General features: G+C 50.6%; 1 protein-coding gene across 2 annotated transcripts in view; it reads left to right on the forward strand.

Annotated features, from left to right (window-relative positions):
• The first annotated feature begins 564 nt into the window (after nucleotides 1–564).
• The window catches only part of CRMP1 (collapsin response mediator protein 1), a 50,557-nt gene continuing 35,552 nt past the window's right edge, over nucleotides 565–15,569 (forward strand). Inside the window, exon 1 of one of the 2 annotated variants that reach the window (XM_032109961.1) lies at nucleotides 565–1,384. In XM_032109961.1, coding sequence (XP_031965852.1) covers nucleotides 1,013–1,384 — 372 coding nt within the window. In that variant the 5' untranslated portion in view covers nucleotides 565–1,012. Of the gene's footprint in view, nucleotides 1,385–3,844; nucleotides 4,102–15,569 lie in introns of those variants that run through there. The other variant, XM_032109962.1, reaches the window with a different exon arrangement.

Raw genomic sequence — 15,569 nt, forward strand, 5'->3', positions numbered from 1 at the left:
TCCGCGCCGCCGCAGCGGGGGAGCGGCAGCCGGGGGCGGCGGGGCGGAGCAGAGCCGCCACCACCCCCGCAGGCACCAGCTGCTGCGGCAGGGGCAGCGCCAGCCCCCTGCCCGGGGGCTGGGGATGGCTCTGCTGCCTCCCACATTCTGGCCACCCCTCGCTCTTCTCCCCGCCGCTCCCCCTGCGGCCGCAGACCGGCCCCGAGCGACGCTGGCCCGTCCCCCGCCCGTACCGGGGGCTGCCGCGACCGCGCCCCCCGCCCCGCCCGGGCACCGCCGCAGCCTCTCCCGCGGAGGGGGCGGGGGCAATATGAGTGAGCAAAGTGGGAGAAACTCCCTCCGGCTCGCCCGGGGGGGCTGGGGAGGTTCGGAGCTTTTCTTTTTTTTTTTTTTTTTTCTCTCTTTTTCTTTTCGTTTCCCTTTTTTTTCCCCATCCCGAAGCCACGCAGCAGCAGGTGACCGGCGCCCGCCCGCCCGCAGAGCAGGACCCTGTTAGCACCGGCCGTGTGTGCATGCGGCGGGCTCCCTCCCTGCCTCCTCCCCCTGCCTCCCGCCCCCCGGATCATTCTATACCGGGGGAGCTGTTCACTGCGGTCCCCGCTCGGGGAATCGCTGCTGCTCTTCTCATTCGTCAGGGGCTTTCCAATCACCTGCCTCTGCCACCCTCTCCGCTCCGCTCTTTGTACTTTATTTTCACGTGCTCTTTACTAACACGGCTATTTTTAAATCCCGCTCGGATTTATTTCTCTCTCTTTCTTTCTTTCTCTCTTATTTTCCTTTTTTTATCTTTTTTTTTTTTTTTTTCTTCGGGGGGGTGGGTGGGGGGAGGGAGGTTAACGTTTGCAGTTCCCTAAGGGAAAGATCCCACCAGCCAACCCAGCTCCGCCACTGCTGCATCCATCCATTCAATTTTATGGTCACTAACAGCCTATCCCGATAGTGGAAGGTGCAGAGAAGTGGGAGGCAGGGAGACAGTGAGAGAGAGAGAGAGAGAGAGATCCGGACAGCGAGAATGGCCGAGAGAAAGAGGAACTGGAATAAAGAAGATGACCTGCCTGTGTATCTAGCTAGGCCGGGCACGACAGCCCAGACACCGCGACAGAAATACGGGGGAATGTTCGCCTCCGTGGAGGGGGCCTATGAGAACAAAACCATCGACTTCGACGCCTACAGCGTGGGGAAGAAGGGGTCCCGGACCCCGCGGAGCGGCAGCCGGCACGACATGCTGGACGGAGGGGACAACTACAGCGAGACCGCCAGCGACATCAGCGAGATCTCTGGCTCCGTCATCAGCTCCCCGGGAGACCGGGAAGACAAGACCCCGGGCGTGGAGATCAAATACCCCGTGGGGAAGGAGCTGCTGCAGGGCCAGGACAATGGACAGGTGAGCGGGGCCCGGGCAGGGGGGAAGGAGCCGCCGCCCCCGCTCGCTGGGCGAGCCCAGCCGAGATTGCTGAGCCGAGCCGAGCCGAGCCGAGCTTGCTGCGCCGTGCTGCGCCGTGCTGTGCTGTGCCACGCCGAGCCGTGCAGTGCCGCAGAGCCCCGCTCGCCCGCGCAGGGGGCTGGGGGCCGCCTTCGCGGGGGAGGTTCAACACGGCAGGTCGGGGAGGCGCGGCCCCCTCCTCCCGGGCACGCTGATGCTCTGGGAAGAGCCCGGCTGGCCCCTAAACTACCTCACTTGGCAGAGCTTAGCGGGGGCGGGAGGGGGCGATCCCAGAAATCGTTTTCCTTCGTAAGTGATGGCGATGAGTTTTCTCCGTTTCCTTTCCTGCCCGTGCCGGTGGGCCGGAGGGCAGCTCGGGTCCCACAGCGCCTCTCCGCCGCCCCGCGGAACAAAGCCGGGCCCGCGGCACTCCCGGGCTCGCCGGGGAAACTCCGCGGAGCTTGTCCCGGGCACAGCCCCAGGATCTGCCCCGGCCCGCTGCCCTGACTCTACCCCTGCTCCCAGCGGCTCCCTGTGCGCCTGCATTGTCTCCCCGGCAGGGAGCGCGGAAGGCGGGAGGATCAGCCGAAACCTCTGCCCCGGGTTCCCCTTCCCTGGGGTTGCAGCCTGGACACATATTGTAGGCTCAAGGAAGAAGTGAGCCGGTGGGGCTGGCCAGCCCCTGACGGCTGTGCATCTCCATCTTAGCCCTGTCGGTGGCATGCAGGCTGGAGGCAGACCCGGGGAGCTGGCTCTCCTGGGAACCCGGGCTGTCACTGATTTCCCCTTAGAAAGAAATGCGGCCCTGCAGTGATGCCTCTGCATGGATACACCCTGTCCCTTAGTACCCAGCCTGGAGCCTCTGTGGCTTGTCTGAACTCTGCTCTTTCCACAGGCTGAACTGAGAGTTTCCACTCTCTTCTCCCCCCTCTTCAATTTGAGCATGAATGGGGTGCTGGTTTGCTCTGGTGTGGGGATTGGGTGCAGGTGCTGCACGGCCTCCCGTGCAGCCCAGTGGGTGTCTGCTGTGGTGGGACATTGGAGTGAGCAGGCAGGGCTTGGTGGGACACTGTGCCTGGGATGCTGCTGCTTTCTCTGCAATGACCTCAGGGTTGCCTTCAGAGGCTGCCAGCTGCAGTGCAGTCTTCTCTTTTCTAGCTCACCTGAACTGAGTTTTTTGGTCAGGACCCTGGGGCAGTGGGAGGGCACAGCACACCCCATCTTCTAGCACGACCATGGTGCTGCCTCCCCATCTTCCCTGCTTCCTAGTTCAGCCTGGGACTCAGGGTAGTGAGCACACTGCACACTGTCTCTCTAAACACCACTGTGCTTACTAAGTTGACCAAAGCAAGGTGGGGAGGAGGTTAGGGATAAAGATTTTGCCACTGGCTTAGGAAGGTGCACTGTAAGCAGCAGACGTGTGACCCCTGTGCAGTTGCATCTAGAGTTTTTTACAAGCTTCAAACAATGATTTCGGGGAAGATGTGTCAGGGATGTGGCCTGGGTGCTTCATGTTTTGTATCTATGTGTATTTCACAGGGGTGGGTGTGCTAAGAGCCCCAGAGTGTGTGTCCTTGGGGGGATTAACTTGGGCACAGCTTTGCAGTGCCTTTTACCCTTCCTGCAGTTCACAGAGTGTTAATCAAGTACCTTGGGTGGAGGGAGGCACACTGTCAGAGATTACACGGAAGGGTTTCAGCTAGCCACTTTACCTCTCCAGCAGCTGCTGGTACAGCATCTGCCTGGCCTGGCCTGGTTGTGTTATCCCCTGTGACCTCCCTGGGCACAGGACAGAGCAGGTGTGAGACAATGGGGCAATGACAGGGAGGGCAGAACAGGACAGTGCTGTTCGGGTCACAGCTGTTGGTGAGGACGGAGCAGGCAGTGCCATCAGGGACAGAGCCATGGGGACAGAGCCATGGGGAAAGAGCAGGAAGTGCCATGGAGACAAAGCAAGGCAATGCCATCAGGATCAGTGCTATGGGGACAGCGCAGGGCAGTGTCATGGGGACAGCACAGAGCATTGCCATCAGGCTCCATGCCGTGGGGACAGCGCAGGCAGTGCCACTGCCATGTGTAGCACAGCAGGACCCACCGCCGGGGATTATATCCCCCGTCCCCACCCTGCGGCAAGCGATGCGTGGGATCCTGCCGGTGACCTCAGCGTGCGAGCGGGGCGGCGGCGGAGCTGGCGGGGCGGCGTTTCTCAGCGCCGGTACGGGAGGGAGGGAGGCTCCGGCTGGATTGATGGGCTGTGAAGGGGGGCCAGGCAGAGGGGTGGGGGACAGGAGGGAAGGAAACGCTTCCTGGGTTGCGCTGAGCGAATCCTGCTCCGACCTGCAGCAGGGAGGGCGCTGCTGCCGCCGCCGGCAGAGGCAGCGCTCGCCGACCCCCCCGGGAGCCGCGTCCCTGTTTGATTGCAGCCGGAAAAAAAAAGGTGCCGGGTTTGCCGGGCTCGCCTTCCTCTGGGCGACGGAACTTCGCCCCCATTCCACCGCTCTGCCGGGTCGCCCCCGCCCCGCCCCATCACCCGACCGGGCTTCGCATTATTATTCCTCTCAGCACCGCCGGTGTTGTTCCGCTGGGCTCGGCTCGCTCCTCGGGTTCGTTGCGTGCTCCCGGCGCTAGGGAGAGCCGACATGTCTTACCAGGGCAAGAAGAGCATCCCCCACATAACGGTAAGCGGGCCCGGGCGCAGCGAGCGCTGCCCGCGCTCCTTTGTTCGCGGGGCGGGGAAGGGCGTGCGGCGGCAGCGCCGCGGCCGCGCAGTGCCCGGGGCCGGCGGGCAGCCCCCAGGCTGCGGGGCCGGGGCTCCCTGGGGCGGCCGGGTGCGGGCGCCGCCGCCCGTCCTCCTCCCGCTGGAGCTCTGGGCGCGGATTGATTTAATGTAATTTTATTTTAAAATTTCATTATTATATTTTTATTTTATTTTTTATTGTGTTCTGCCTCCCCTTCCTCGCGCGCCGCCCAGCCGGGGCTCAGCGCTGTGTGCTCGCTTCAGGCCGGGGCGGGGAGGGGAGGGAGGGCCGGCGGGGGCTCGTCCCGGCGCTGCCGGGGCCGGGGCTGGGGGTACCGCCCTCCCGAGGAGCCGGGCCTGGGGAGGCTCGGCCGCCGGGCGAGACAGAACAAAAGAGGGAGGGGACCACCGCAGCACAACGTGCCCCTGCCGCCGCCCCCCGCAGCGGGCTGGGGCAGCGCAGCCCTTGCGGGGCAGGGGCGGTGGGCCCGGGGGAGGCACAGGGTGCGGAGAAACGGGCGGTGGGCGAGCGTGGGCGTGGGGAGAAACGTGGAAAATCAAAGAGCGCCATGATGCCAGCACCAACACCTCTGCGCGCTATTAATACATCAGGCGTGGTGGGGATCAGAAGTCAAAGAGTTAATTATAACCATCTTCTTCCTATCGGTGCCTGTCTCCCGCTAGATGCTTTTGTACCCGAGCAGAGCTACAATAGAGTATGCTTTCCAAGCCAGAAAGAAAGGACCTGGGTCTTTTGATACAGTATATGTTTTCCCTTAATACACAGGATCTGGGGATACAGGGGCTGGGATAAAGAACAGGCAGAGCTGGCGGGTAGGGGTGTGGTGGGAGAAATCGCACCCGGACCTTGCTCACACGGCAGAGGTTTTTCCCAGGACCAGTGCTGGTCTCCAGGTTGCTGCCTGCTTTTCTCTTGGGGGGCTGGATCAGTGGGTGATGGGTCACTGCTCCTGTGGCACCTGGGGCAGAGATGACTGGGGAAGCGGGGTGAGTTCCAAGATTGCTTGGGTTCGTGGAGCTTTCCCTGGAAAGATGGCACAGTGTGTCTCGGGGCAAGTTTCGGTAGCTGAAGAAGCGGGCTGCCTGGTGGGTGTGGCACCTTCCTCAGCAAACCTGGTGCTTAACGGCGTTAGTGGAGCCGGCGTTACAAAGCTTGTAAGCTCCTCGAGGTTTTCTCCATATCCAAGAAAACATCCTTCAGTCGAAGTATTTGATCAGGAGGGAAACAACCTCCTTCTAAAAGCTGGGTTTTATGATACCAGAGTGCTGCATTTATGCAGGTTTCCGCTATCAACAGGCAGCAGTGCCTGGTGGCCAAGGCTGAACCTGCGTGCTGCAGTGGCTTTTTGGGTGATGGCTCTTCTTGCCTTGTTCCTCAGTGCGTTGTGTGAGTTGGAGTTACTCAGGGCATATCTGGACTGGCAGAGTCCCTGGTTACCCTCTGAGTGAGTGTCAGGTGCTTTGTGCATGGCTCAATCTTCATTTGAAGCTGCAGTGTAACAGGTTCCCACCCATAGCTAGTTCTTTGCTCTCCAGTTTGGAGTAGAATGAGAAACTGGAAGAATTATGAGTCTTTGCCTTAGAATCAACAGTTTCTTTTAATTACATCACTTCTCACAAATTTTCTTCTCTGTTCTGGGGAGAGGATTGCTGGGAAAAAGAAAGCCCAAACCTCAGCCTTTTCTCTTTGAAATGGGATGTGCTGAAGCTTCTACAAATGAATATTCATTAACATTACTGTTGAGTTTTGTGACCAAATCAAAGGCATAAATTAACATTAGTGAAGTTGGCAGGGATCAGGGCTGGACTGTTTTGTTTTTTTTTTAACACTTCTGGCCGTTCTTCTCCAGCAAAAGCAAATCAGGCACTTTGTGTAAGACCTGGTATGCACTGCTTGTGCTACAAGAACTCACAGGATCTATCTGTGTGTGGTAAATTAGATGTTTCATCCTGCCACTAAGGCAATACATTGTAGCTTCAAGTCTTCCGGGCTCTATGGAAATGTGATAGCTCTGTAGAAGTATGCAACAACAGTGATGATGAAATCATATAAAAATGTCATTTGTTATTGTTCTTAACATTTCCCCCCACTCACACACCTGCTTTTTGGAGCTACACCAGCTCCTGGATTCATTGGAGAAGTGAGAAACTGATTTCTGACAGTGTCCTGGGTGCTGATACTTAGCTGTGGATTTTCCAGTACCAAGCCTGTGTTCCTTGCATGTGGCCAGGAGCTGTCCTGCGTGCACAAAAATAACACCCAGCCACAGCATCCAGCCACAGGTGCTGCCAGCAGTCAGTACCTGGCCAAAACTTTCCTCTGGGATGAGGTCTGCAGCATCAGGAACGGTGAAGGAAGAGGTGGTAGCTGGTTTCTGATCAGTGTGGAAGCAGATACCACTCTTGGGAAGACAACCCTGTGGTATCCTTTCTGGGTTACTGCTCTTGGTGCACATGGGCATAACTTCCTCCCTGTGCTTAGTCTGACTGTGCCTGCCCTCCTGACTCCTTCAGACAGCAGGGCCTGACTGATAACCCCCTGCACCTCTTTTCCCCGAAGCAGCTTTATTCCTGCTTTCCTTTCTCCCACTGTTTGTGGCAAAGGCACTGTTGCAGACAGCCCCCTTTGGCACTGAGCATCTCCCTACTCTCATTTACCAATCTGCGCATGTTTTTTTTATTTCATCTGCCTTTTTTTTTTCTTTCCATTTCAGCTTGTGAAAATTCATGCTTCTTGCATTTTATCTCATTTGTGACTCTCCTGCTGCCCATTATGCATCTCATGCAGCATCCAGGCTTGCTGTTGTTAGTGGAGTACCAGCACTGCACCAGTGTAAGGTGCCATTCAGTTGTGAGTCAGATTGGAGAAAGTGGGCCCCTTTTGTAACTACTGTGGGAGGGGAAGGACCTCTGTATTTGAAGCACCAGACCAGTCTGGTGGTGTAAAATAGAAATGCATTGAACAAGTGAGTGTAAGCACTTCAGTCATGTCCTCTGCACTGTGTTGAAGTCCTTGGTGGGTAGGTCTCAATCCACTGGTTCAGGAGTGTTAGCTGGGGATGGAACAGCGTGTACATAATGTAAGGATGGCCAAGAGAGCAAGAGCACATTTCTCAGCCTGTGTAGTATGGACAGCCACCACATCCATTGCCGAGGTGTTTTTCTGCATGAGGTGGCAATCTTTTGTGCTTCGGTTGTGCAGGATGTTCTCATGCAGACCAGATTTTCCAGGATATACCCCCCAGCCCATTGCTTTTAACGTAACTCTTACACTCCTCTTGTGCAGCATATTACAGGGAATCAGTGGAGAAAGAAATATGTGTTACAAAATTATTTTGGCTTCTGCGTTTTGGTAGTGGTCAGCAGTTTTCAAGCAAGGCCTGAGCTTAGATGAACTCAAAATTGCAGTTTAAAAAAGGCATGTGGCATGTAAAGTGCCTGTGACAGGACGTGTTTGTTCCAGCAGCAACTGCACCCATTAAAACATAATCTGTGTGAGCTCAGTGAAGAGGAGGTGTGAACACAATTCTACTGAGCAAAAGCAGAATAGCTAGTCACCAAAGCAAATGCAAGGAGGCATTTGGGAGAGGAAAATGGTGCCCGAATTCCTTGGAAAAAAAAGGGAATCATCTTTGTGGGAATGGTCCAAAGGTTGGCATATGAATGGGGGAAAGGCGCTGCTGGTCCTGAGTAGACAGACTGTAAGGCACAGGGAGACAGAGCTCAAAAATGTGGTGTTACAGAGGAAGGATCTCGCTACTGAGCATAACAAGAAAAGAGAAGATCTGGCACAACATGAGAAAAAAAAGCAGATGCAGAAAAATGGAGGGACTGAAGAAATGCAGAGGAGTGGGCACAGAGAATAATTTTAGTTGTTACCTTTAGAATTAATATGAAGAGAGATGAGAAGTATGTAGGCTTCAATTGAAGATAACAGGATACTTTGAGGGAGAAAAAATACATTCATGTGTATCTCCACTGGTGTGACACACTGGTTCAAGATGGAAACTTTCTGTTTGTCTGAACAAAGTGCTGGCATAATGTGTGGTGTTCTGGTGTGAAAGCTGCCAGCCAATTCGTTTTGGGCACCAGGGGGGACACGTCCTAAAGGTGCAAGACATGATGAGTCCCTGGAATGGTGGGCCAAAGTCCTTGTCTAGGTTTGGATCTATTCCATATCTCCCCTGACCATGCTTTTTTACCACCCACCTTTGTTTAACAATGTGAAGCTACACCTGGATTGCTCTGTCACTTGCCAAAAGTGTTTGAAAAGCCTGCTGGGTGCTAGGCATGGGAATGCTGCCTCATGGTATTACTCTGTTCTGGTGCAAGATTTTGGCTGATTTAGACAGCGCTTTTTGTCCTGCTTTAAAACACCAAAGCCTCGGACTTCTGTATGCCTTTGTACTCTTGAACATTTGCTTAAGCCTCAAAATTACATGCTCCCATGTGTGTCTTTTTAACAGACTTGCTCCCTCTCAGTTTACTCATCTGTCAATGAACATATGTGTAGTGAATTCACATTGTGTAGTGGACTGGACTTCAGCCTGGCAGCTCTGGAGATGCTTGAGCTGCTTCAGTATAAGTTTTTGGATTTCCAACCACCATCTCCATGATTCTGTGACACATCTTTTCCTTTCTTTTTTCTATAGGAAAAGAAGTGGCCACAGTGTTCAAGCCAGTTCCATATGGTGACTTAAATTACATTCAGAGTAGGTCCCTCTGGGGACATTTCTATGGAGACTGAAACCTTTGGCAGAGGGACAGAAAGAAGGTTTTGGGGCAGTGATTCCTTTAACTGCCACAGCAAGTTCATCAGTCAGTACCCACAGCAGGGCATCAGCGTTTTCATCATCATAGCTGGTGCCACCCCAGGGAACTGAGCTGTGCTTTGCTGGAAGCTGGGCAGGTTTGGAAAGGGGACAGTGGCTGTCTGGGAAGACATCTGGTGCAGTGAGATGGTTATCTGAATCTTCCTACAAGTGCTGAGAGCAACCACTGCCAATGAACCACTTTTCTGATGAGAGATCAGGATCTGTTGTCTGCTTTGCTGCCATTTCTTTTAGAATCAAGAATTATTTAAGTGGTAAAAGCATGAAACTTCTATTTTCCTTTGCAGGACGCAGGAGAACCCACTGGCTTGTGAAGCACTTGGGAGGTAGTTCAGATAAACTTGAGTTTTGTACATATGAGAGAGATAAATGCTTTTGTATGTGTGAGAAAGAAGGAATAGAGATGAGCAGCAGAATAATTTGCAGTGTTCTAATCTTGCTACATGTAAAGATGACAGCCTTGTCCCCTGAAGCAGAGATGCTTTGGGATTATGTTTGCTTGTCACAAGACAAAAGTTTTCATCTGTAGTACATGTCCTAATGAGTCTTAAGGTGTCAGCTATTGTTTATGAATAATTGTCCCTGCTGACTTCAGTGAAGTCTACTCTCAGTGTAAAATCTCCTGTGTGTAATAGTGAGGACCCAAGTAGGTGCAGGTGGCTGGCTAAAGGAGTAGGCAGTGCTCAGAGCTGTGGAAATGGAGCCAGGGCTGATACCGTGGGAGGTGAGGCAGCAAGCATCACCACTTGCTCTCACTGGCAGAAAAAAGCAGGTATGTGAGGCAACATGACAGCACAAAGTGTCTGAGTGCAAACAATGTGCATTGTATCCACTGCATTTAGTTGGTCATGAATTATCATTGCTAACATAATATTAAAGGCATTTTCTACTATTCTGTTTCCCTTACATCCACCTCCTCTGTCAGAGAAGGGATTCCATATGGTCTTAGTTGGATTTTGACTGTGATTGGTGCCAAGACAAATATGTCCCAGTAACCTGATGCAGGTTTCTGACTAGAACTTAGATAAAACACATCTTCAGTTCAGTGGCACAGAGAAGCCAGCCGTGCTGTAAATGACTATTATTTTCTTCCCAAGTTTAAGCTTTCCTGTGAATGGCTTCCTGGGATTTTGAGATCTTGTCTAATTGATGTAACCTGTGTGTAACCTGAGGGATGGGTATAGCAACATACGATGCAATGGTTTCAACCCTCTAGCCCCTACTTAGGTGAAACCCCTGCTGATGTCAATGAATATTGTCATCAATAAGATGTTTGTTGTGCTTCCCTTCTAAAAGCAAAGCAAAGATGACATTTACAGTGAAGAAATCCCCATGGAGTAGGTAGCTGTAGGAGCAGCCCTTTTAGAGTGGGTGATTAAGCAATGAAACTGCCAGCTGAATGGGAAGCCAGGTCTCAAAAGGGGAAACAAAAGAACATCAGATCTTTTAAATGAATAAAGATGAATGAATACATTGGCTATGGACCAAGATACAGCATTACTACAATCAACATAATCCTTCCTAAATTAATTGCCATATACTTGAGTGCATCTGTTAAGACAAGAACCTTAAAAGCCAGATTCTCCATTAGTGGCCATCGGAAATGATACCTCAAGGATGGAGTATTTTACAAGGAATTCCCAGAGTTGATTCAGGGTTCACCCTAACTAAAAGCCACTTCCTATGGAGGGTAATCTAGACCTGAAATTCAAAAGGAGGGATACTGCTGATTAAAAGCAGATCTTCTGTAAGCAGACAGTACTTCATGAAATCCCATTTACAGCTCTTTGATCCTTATGAAAGGATTTTAAGCAAACATTCCTCTTGGGAAGGATATCTTTCTTCTTTTGCCATTAAGTTTAAAATTGTTCCTTATTTGTAAGTACTTTGCTAAAAGCGAGGTAATTTAACTGTGTTGTATCACAGCTGGGTCTGAATCTGACCAGCTCTGACAAAAGACAGCCAAATATATCCACATACACAAAAAAAGTAAATCTCTTGTATATTGCGGGAAATTAAGTCTGCAAGAAGGAATTATTGGAAGCACAGAGGAGCTCTGAATGTCTCCTTCCACTGTTTGCCAGTGAGTCTTCAGCCTTTGAGAAACAGCTTCCTTGCAAATAGCCTTCTTTTGGAGACTTAGATAATCAAGGAGAACAGAAATATCAGCCTGTGTTTCTTGTACCTTCCCTCTAAACTGAATTCTGTGTCTTTTGTGAGTCTCAGTGGACTTTTTAAAGCCTTAGTAATAAAGAATTCTGCCTCTCAAATGCTAAAAAAGTAATGTCTTGGCTGCAAGTATGATAACATATCTTAATGCCTTTTTGTGTGTCTTGCATTTGATCTGATGTCTTTTAAACCACATGCCTTTATAGAGAGCTTAAATGCAGGTGGATTTGGAATGTAAACTGTTTTCAAATGGCTATTTAGCATAAAATCCTTAGTCATCTTCAGGGCTCTCGACTAATCTGGGTTTTAGAGAAAACAGCCATTGTTGCTTTGGAGATGTAAGGACAATGTTATATTCTAGTAAGTCCTTACAATTACACTGAGGGTGAAATCACTGCTGAGTGTTTTCTCATCCTCTAGGCCTGGAAAATCTGGGTTTGAGTGCTGCAAAGACTTTTTTGGTTGGCAAAAGCTGCAATGCAGCAATTGTAAGGTCCAAACCAAGAATGAAGCAGCACTTAGATCTGTATGCTGGGTATGTTATTGGAACTTAATTGTATATAAATTGTAAAGCAAACTGTAAGTAGTTAAAAATATATGGTTTACTTGGTTTAGAGATGAAGATGTAATAGGTAGACATTCCATTTGTGGAAGAAAAGCAAGAACGTAATAGCGTATATTGGAATTGCAGTCTTTACAGATGCTGCTACTTGATGAAAACACTACTATTGGAATCTCTTGGAATCTTTTTATATGGCTAGAATACATAATGGAAAATTCTTTTTTTTTTTTTTCAACTCCATCTTGTATCACAGAGGTGTGGTTTTCTCTGACAGGCTCCTGCAGGTGCAATGCATAGGTGTCGATACTGTAGAGAAGTGTGTGGTTTGTATAACTTGTGCTGCATTGTATTTTGACATGCTGCACCAATTTGGAGTAATGTTTAGTAAATCTTATGGCAGTTTTATTTTTTCTGTTACTGTGTTTTTTAGGAGTCCCAAGAAGCAGATTTGAGAACTCCATGTCTAAAAACTATTTGAATTTTGTTGTGTATTTTTAGATACCTCTAGCACTGAGGGGGAGTGGGTGAATGGAAAAAGGCTAATTTTAAATTTCTTTGCAACTGTTCCTGCTCTAACATTTGGTTTGTAGTTCTGAATAATCCAGAGCAAAGCGATTTTCCACCCAAGGGAATTTGGTTTCAGTTGCACTTGCGCAGAGCCCGGTGAAGCATTGAGGACCATGGCAGGACTCAGGCTCGTGGTCCTGAAGGTTGGTCAGATGCTGCTTCTCTCTGCTGGCCTTTTGCCATTGGTGTGCATGAAAATGTGGACATGCTTCACAAGAGCTGAGCCAAGCTGATTCAAACCCCAGCAAAACAGGCAGTTTGTACAAAGTGTGCCAGTCACCAGCTTACAGATGTTTCGTGTTGCACTTGCTGTAGTGAAACAATAGTTGTGAGGGAGCGACAGCCACCGCCTCCAGTCTGAGCAGCCAGCCCCTCCTCCTGCAGCAAACGAGCTGAGTTTGTGGCATCTCCTTCTGCTGCCGTGAAAATTGCTGTCATGTCACAGACTAAGCTCTGCAGCTTTGCTGCCAGGTTAAGCAGGAGAAGCTAGACTGTGATTAGGAAAAGATCCCCAGGGAAGCAGTGTGCAGGGTTTGAAGGTGAAGGGCTGGGAGCAGTAGGAATGGCTATATCATACTCAGCAGTAGGTTGAGCCAGGAGGTGCCAGAGTGCCTGTAAAATGGAGCTGCAGGGGAGACAGCAGATATGCATCGTGGCTGTGCCGATGCTGTGTCATGGCCAGGCACAGAACTCAGAGGCAAACAGCATTGCAGCAATGCAGTTGCATCATTGCAATAGTGATGGGTGGAGAAGAAACACCTTGGCTCCCACACCCTGCAGTGACCATGGATTTACAGTGTGCTTTCTGCATCTTCCATGTCAATGAGAGCAGGGTTTTTTACCCCTTGCATCTTGGCACCTCATGAACTGTTCAATATAATACTCCCTCTCTGTTTTGCCATGTTCCTGCTGTCTGTCCTTGGCAGCTTGGAGGGAGGAGGGGGTCCCAGCAACTTCTTTTGGCTTGCATTGGGAAGAGGTGGGCTGGCAGCTTCTTGTGCCAGGCAATGCACTGAAGGCTTGGTATGGAGCCCTTGGAGCTCAGCAGGCAGGGCACCAGTGCCTGAGACACCTGTCAGCTGAATAGAAAAGTGGCAGCCACCCTAGAAAGACTGACAGTATTGTCACCTCCTGAGCTGAGTGATGAGCTCCTTGCTGTTTGCATTGTGAGAGCGCCCGAGGGTCAGTGACTGGGTGAGGGTGCCTCTGGGAGCTGGGCAGAGACAGTGTTCTTCCTAGTGGGGATTACAGCTGAGAAGGAGAAATACAGGCCAGCACTGCCGGGATTAGTTCAGGAGCTTCAGGTCACTCCTCCCTTCCCTCACTGCTTTCCCCAGGGCACTGCAGAGTGTGTCTCTCCTCCAGCCTGGAACAGGGACAAGAGGACTCTCTGGTCCTGGACCTTTGTCACTTGGTAAGAAAACTGCAAGCAGTCTGCCTGACATCATGCCCCTGGTGAATAATAAATGTCCCCTGGTCACGCACAGCCTTCTGCATGGCCGAGGAAGCTAACCTACTTCACAGAGCCTGTGTGTGCCCAGATTTCTGTCCAAGATTTCACTGCAGCAAATACCAGTGATCTAAACCAGTGCAGGATCCCCCAGGCGCCAGTAGCAGGGTGGCAGTGGTGCAGAGTGGCAGCGTCCCTCTGCCTTCAGGCTGGGGCTGTCCCTGTCCCTGAAGCCTGTGCTTAGGCTGTATCAGGGAATGAATACTCCATGTGGACCAACCATTTGTATGAAAGTTTATTTCATGAAGAATACATCAAATTACTTGTCAATATTAACCTATGCCTCCTTTCTAGTAATTTATTTTTGTGTAATTTTTCCAGCCTGTTCATGGAAGTGCATCTCTGTGGTCAATGCACACAGGCATTGGGTACTGCTGCTTTGGCTAAGGGCAAGCCAGCCCTAGTCTGGAGCAGGGTGTTTGAGGCAGTGCTGGTTTCCTTGGGCACAGTATGCTGCTGAGGTGTCCACAGGGCACCCAAACCTCACCTGGGCTGCTTGTGCCCACTGGTACCATCTGTGTCAAGGTGCTCTGCTTTGCAGCAATCTGTAATGTGTCCTACACTTAACAGATCAAGCTGGTTGGGAGATGTTCCAACAAAACTCTTTTTCTTCTGAATTTGCTGATTTGCTGGAATGAAAATGTGTTAGAGATGTTTCCACATCTCTCAGATCCTGATGAAAGCTGGGCAAGGCTCCACAGCACTGTCCTCAATGGCTTGGCAGTCTGCCTGGGGATGTGTGGTTTTTTGGCAGCCTAATCTTCTGTGACTTCTTACATCCAGCTGGGGGGGAACGTTAGCCTCAGGTGCGGAACTGCTCTTGCAACAGTTCTGAATTGTTTGTATTTTCTTCTGAGGTGTAAAGAATTAAAATTTTGGAAGTCTCCATGAAGTGCAGGTTTTATTCACCACCAGAATTTCTTACACCCTCCAAAATTCTGAACAAGGCAAGACTTTGTAGCTAAATGTTCAGTAATCCTTTACAGACTGAGGCTTAATTTAATGGCTGACTCCACATTGAGTGTTTTCTTAAGACTGCATTTGTATCTTTTTTAGATTAGCTTATTCTAATACCTAATTTTTTTACTTAAATGTGTATATCTATATGTAAAAATATATAAAATCCTTACGTCTACAGTTATTTTTCTGGACCTGTGCTTCAGCTTTATTTTAGTCTGTCTTATTTTCCTTGCCTGTTACATTTGTTTCTACTTATTATGCATCTTCTCCTGTTTTAAAAGAAGTAAATAGTAGAACTTCTTGATGAGGGTGCAGATTTTTTGACGCGTTTGCAGTGACAGATGCAGTGCTCTGGGAACACTGCCTGCCTGTATCAGTAAGCTCATGCCTCTTGTAATTGGACAGTATTAATGTTTAGGAAGGCAATTGAATGAGCTTAAAAAGAGCTCACAAGATGGTGGTCCCCGCAGGTCAGCAGGCAGCTTAGTAAATCATCATAGTGAGGAGGTGCAACTGCCAGCACATGGCAAAATAACTTATTACTATTCTGGCTGCTGATTCACAAGTTGTGCTGCTGTTACAAGTGACAGTAGAGAGGCTGGGAAGAAAAGAGGGAGCCTGCTCTGGCAAATTCCAGATGGAGGACTTGCATTGATCTCCATTCTCTAATGAGAGGGTAACAATGTCTGAGGCAGGTCCTGGGGACATATGTCATCATAGTTCTGTGCCTTGGTTCCCCCCCAGGTCGTGTTGTTGCTGTAGCACGTGGAGAAAAGCCTCAGACCTGC

This window comes from Corvus moneduloides, chromosome 5, assembly GCF_009650955.1.
Source record: "Corvus moneduloides isolate bCorMon1 chromosome 5, bCorMon1.pri, whole genome shotgun sequence".
NCBI lineage: Eukaryota > Metazoa > Chordata > Aves > Passeriformes > Corvidae > Corvus > Corvus moneduloides.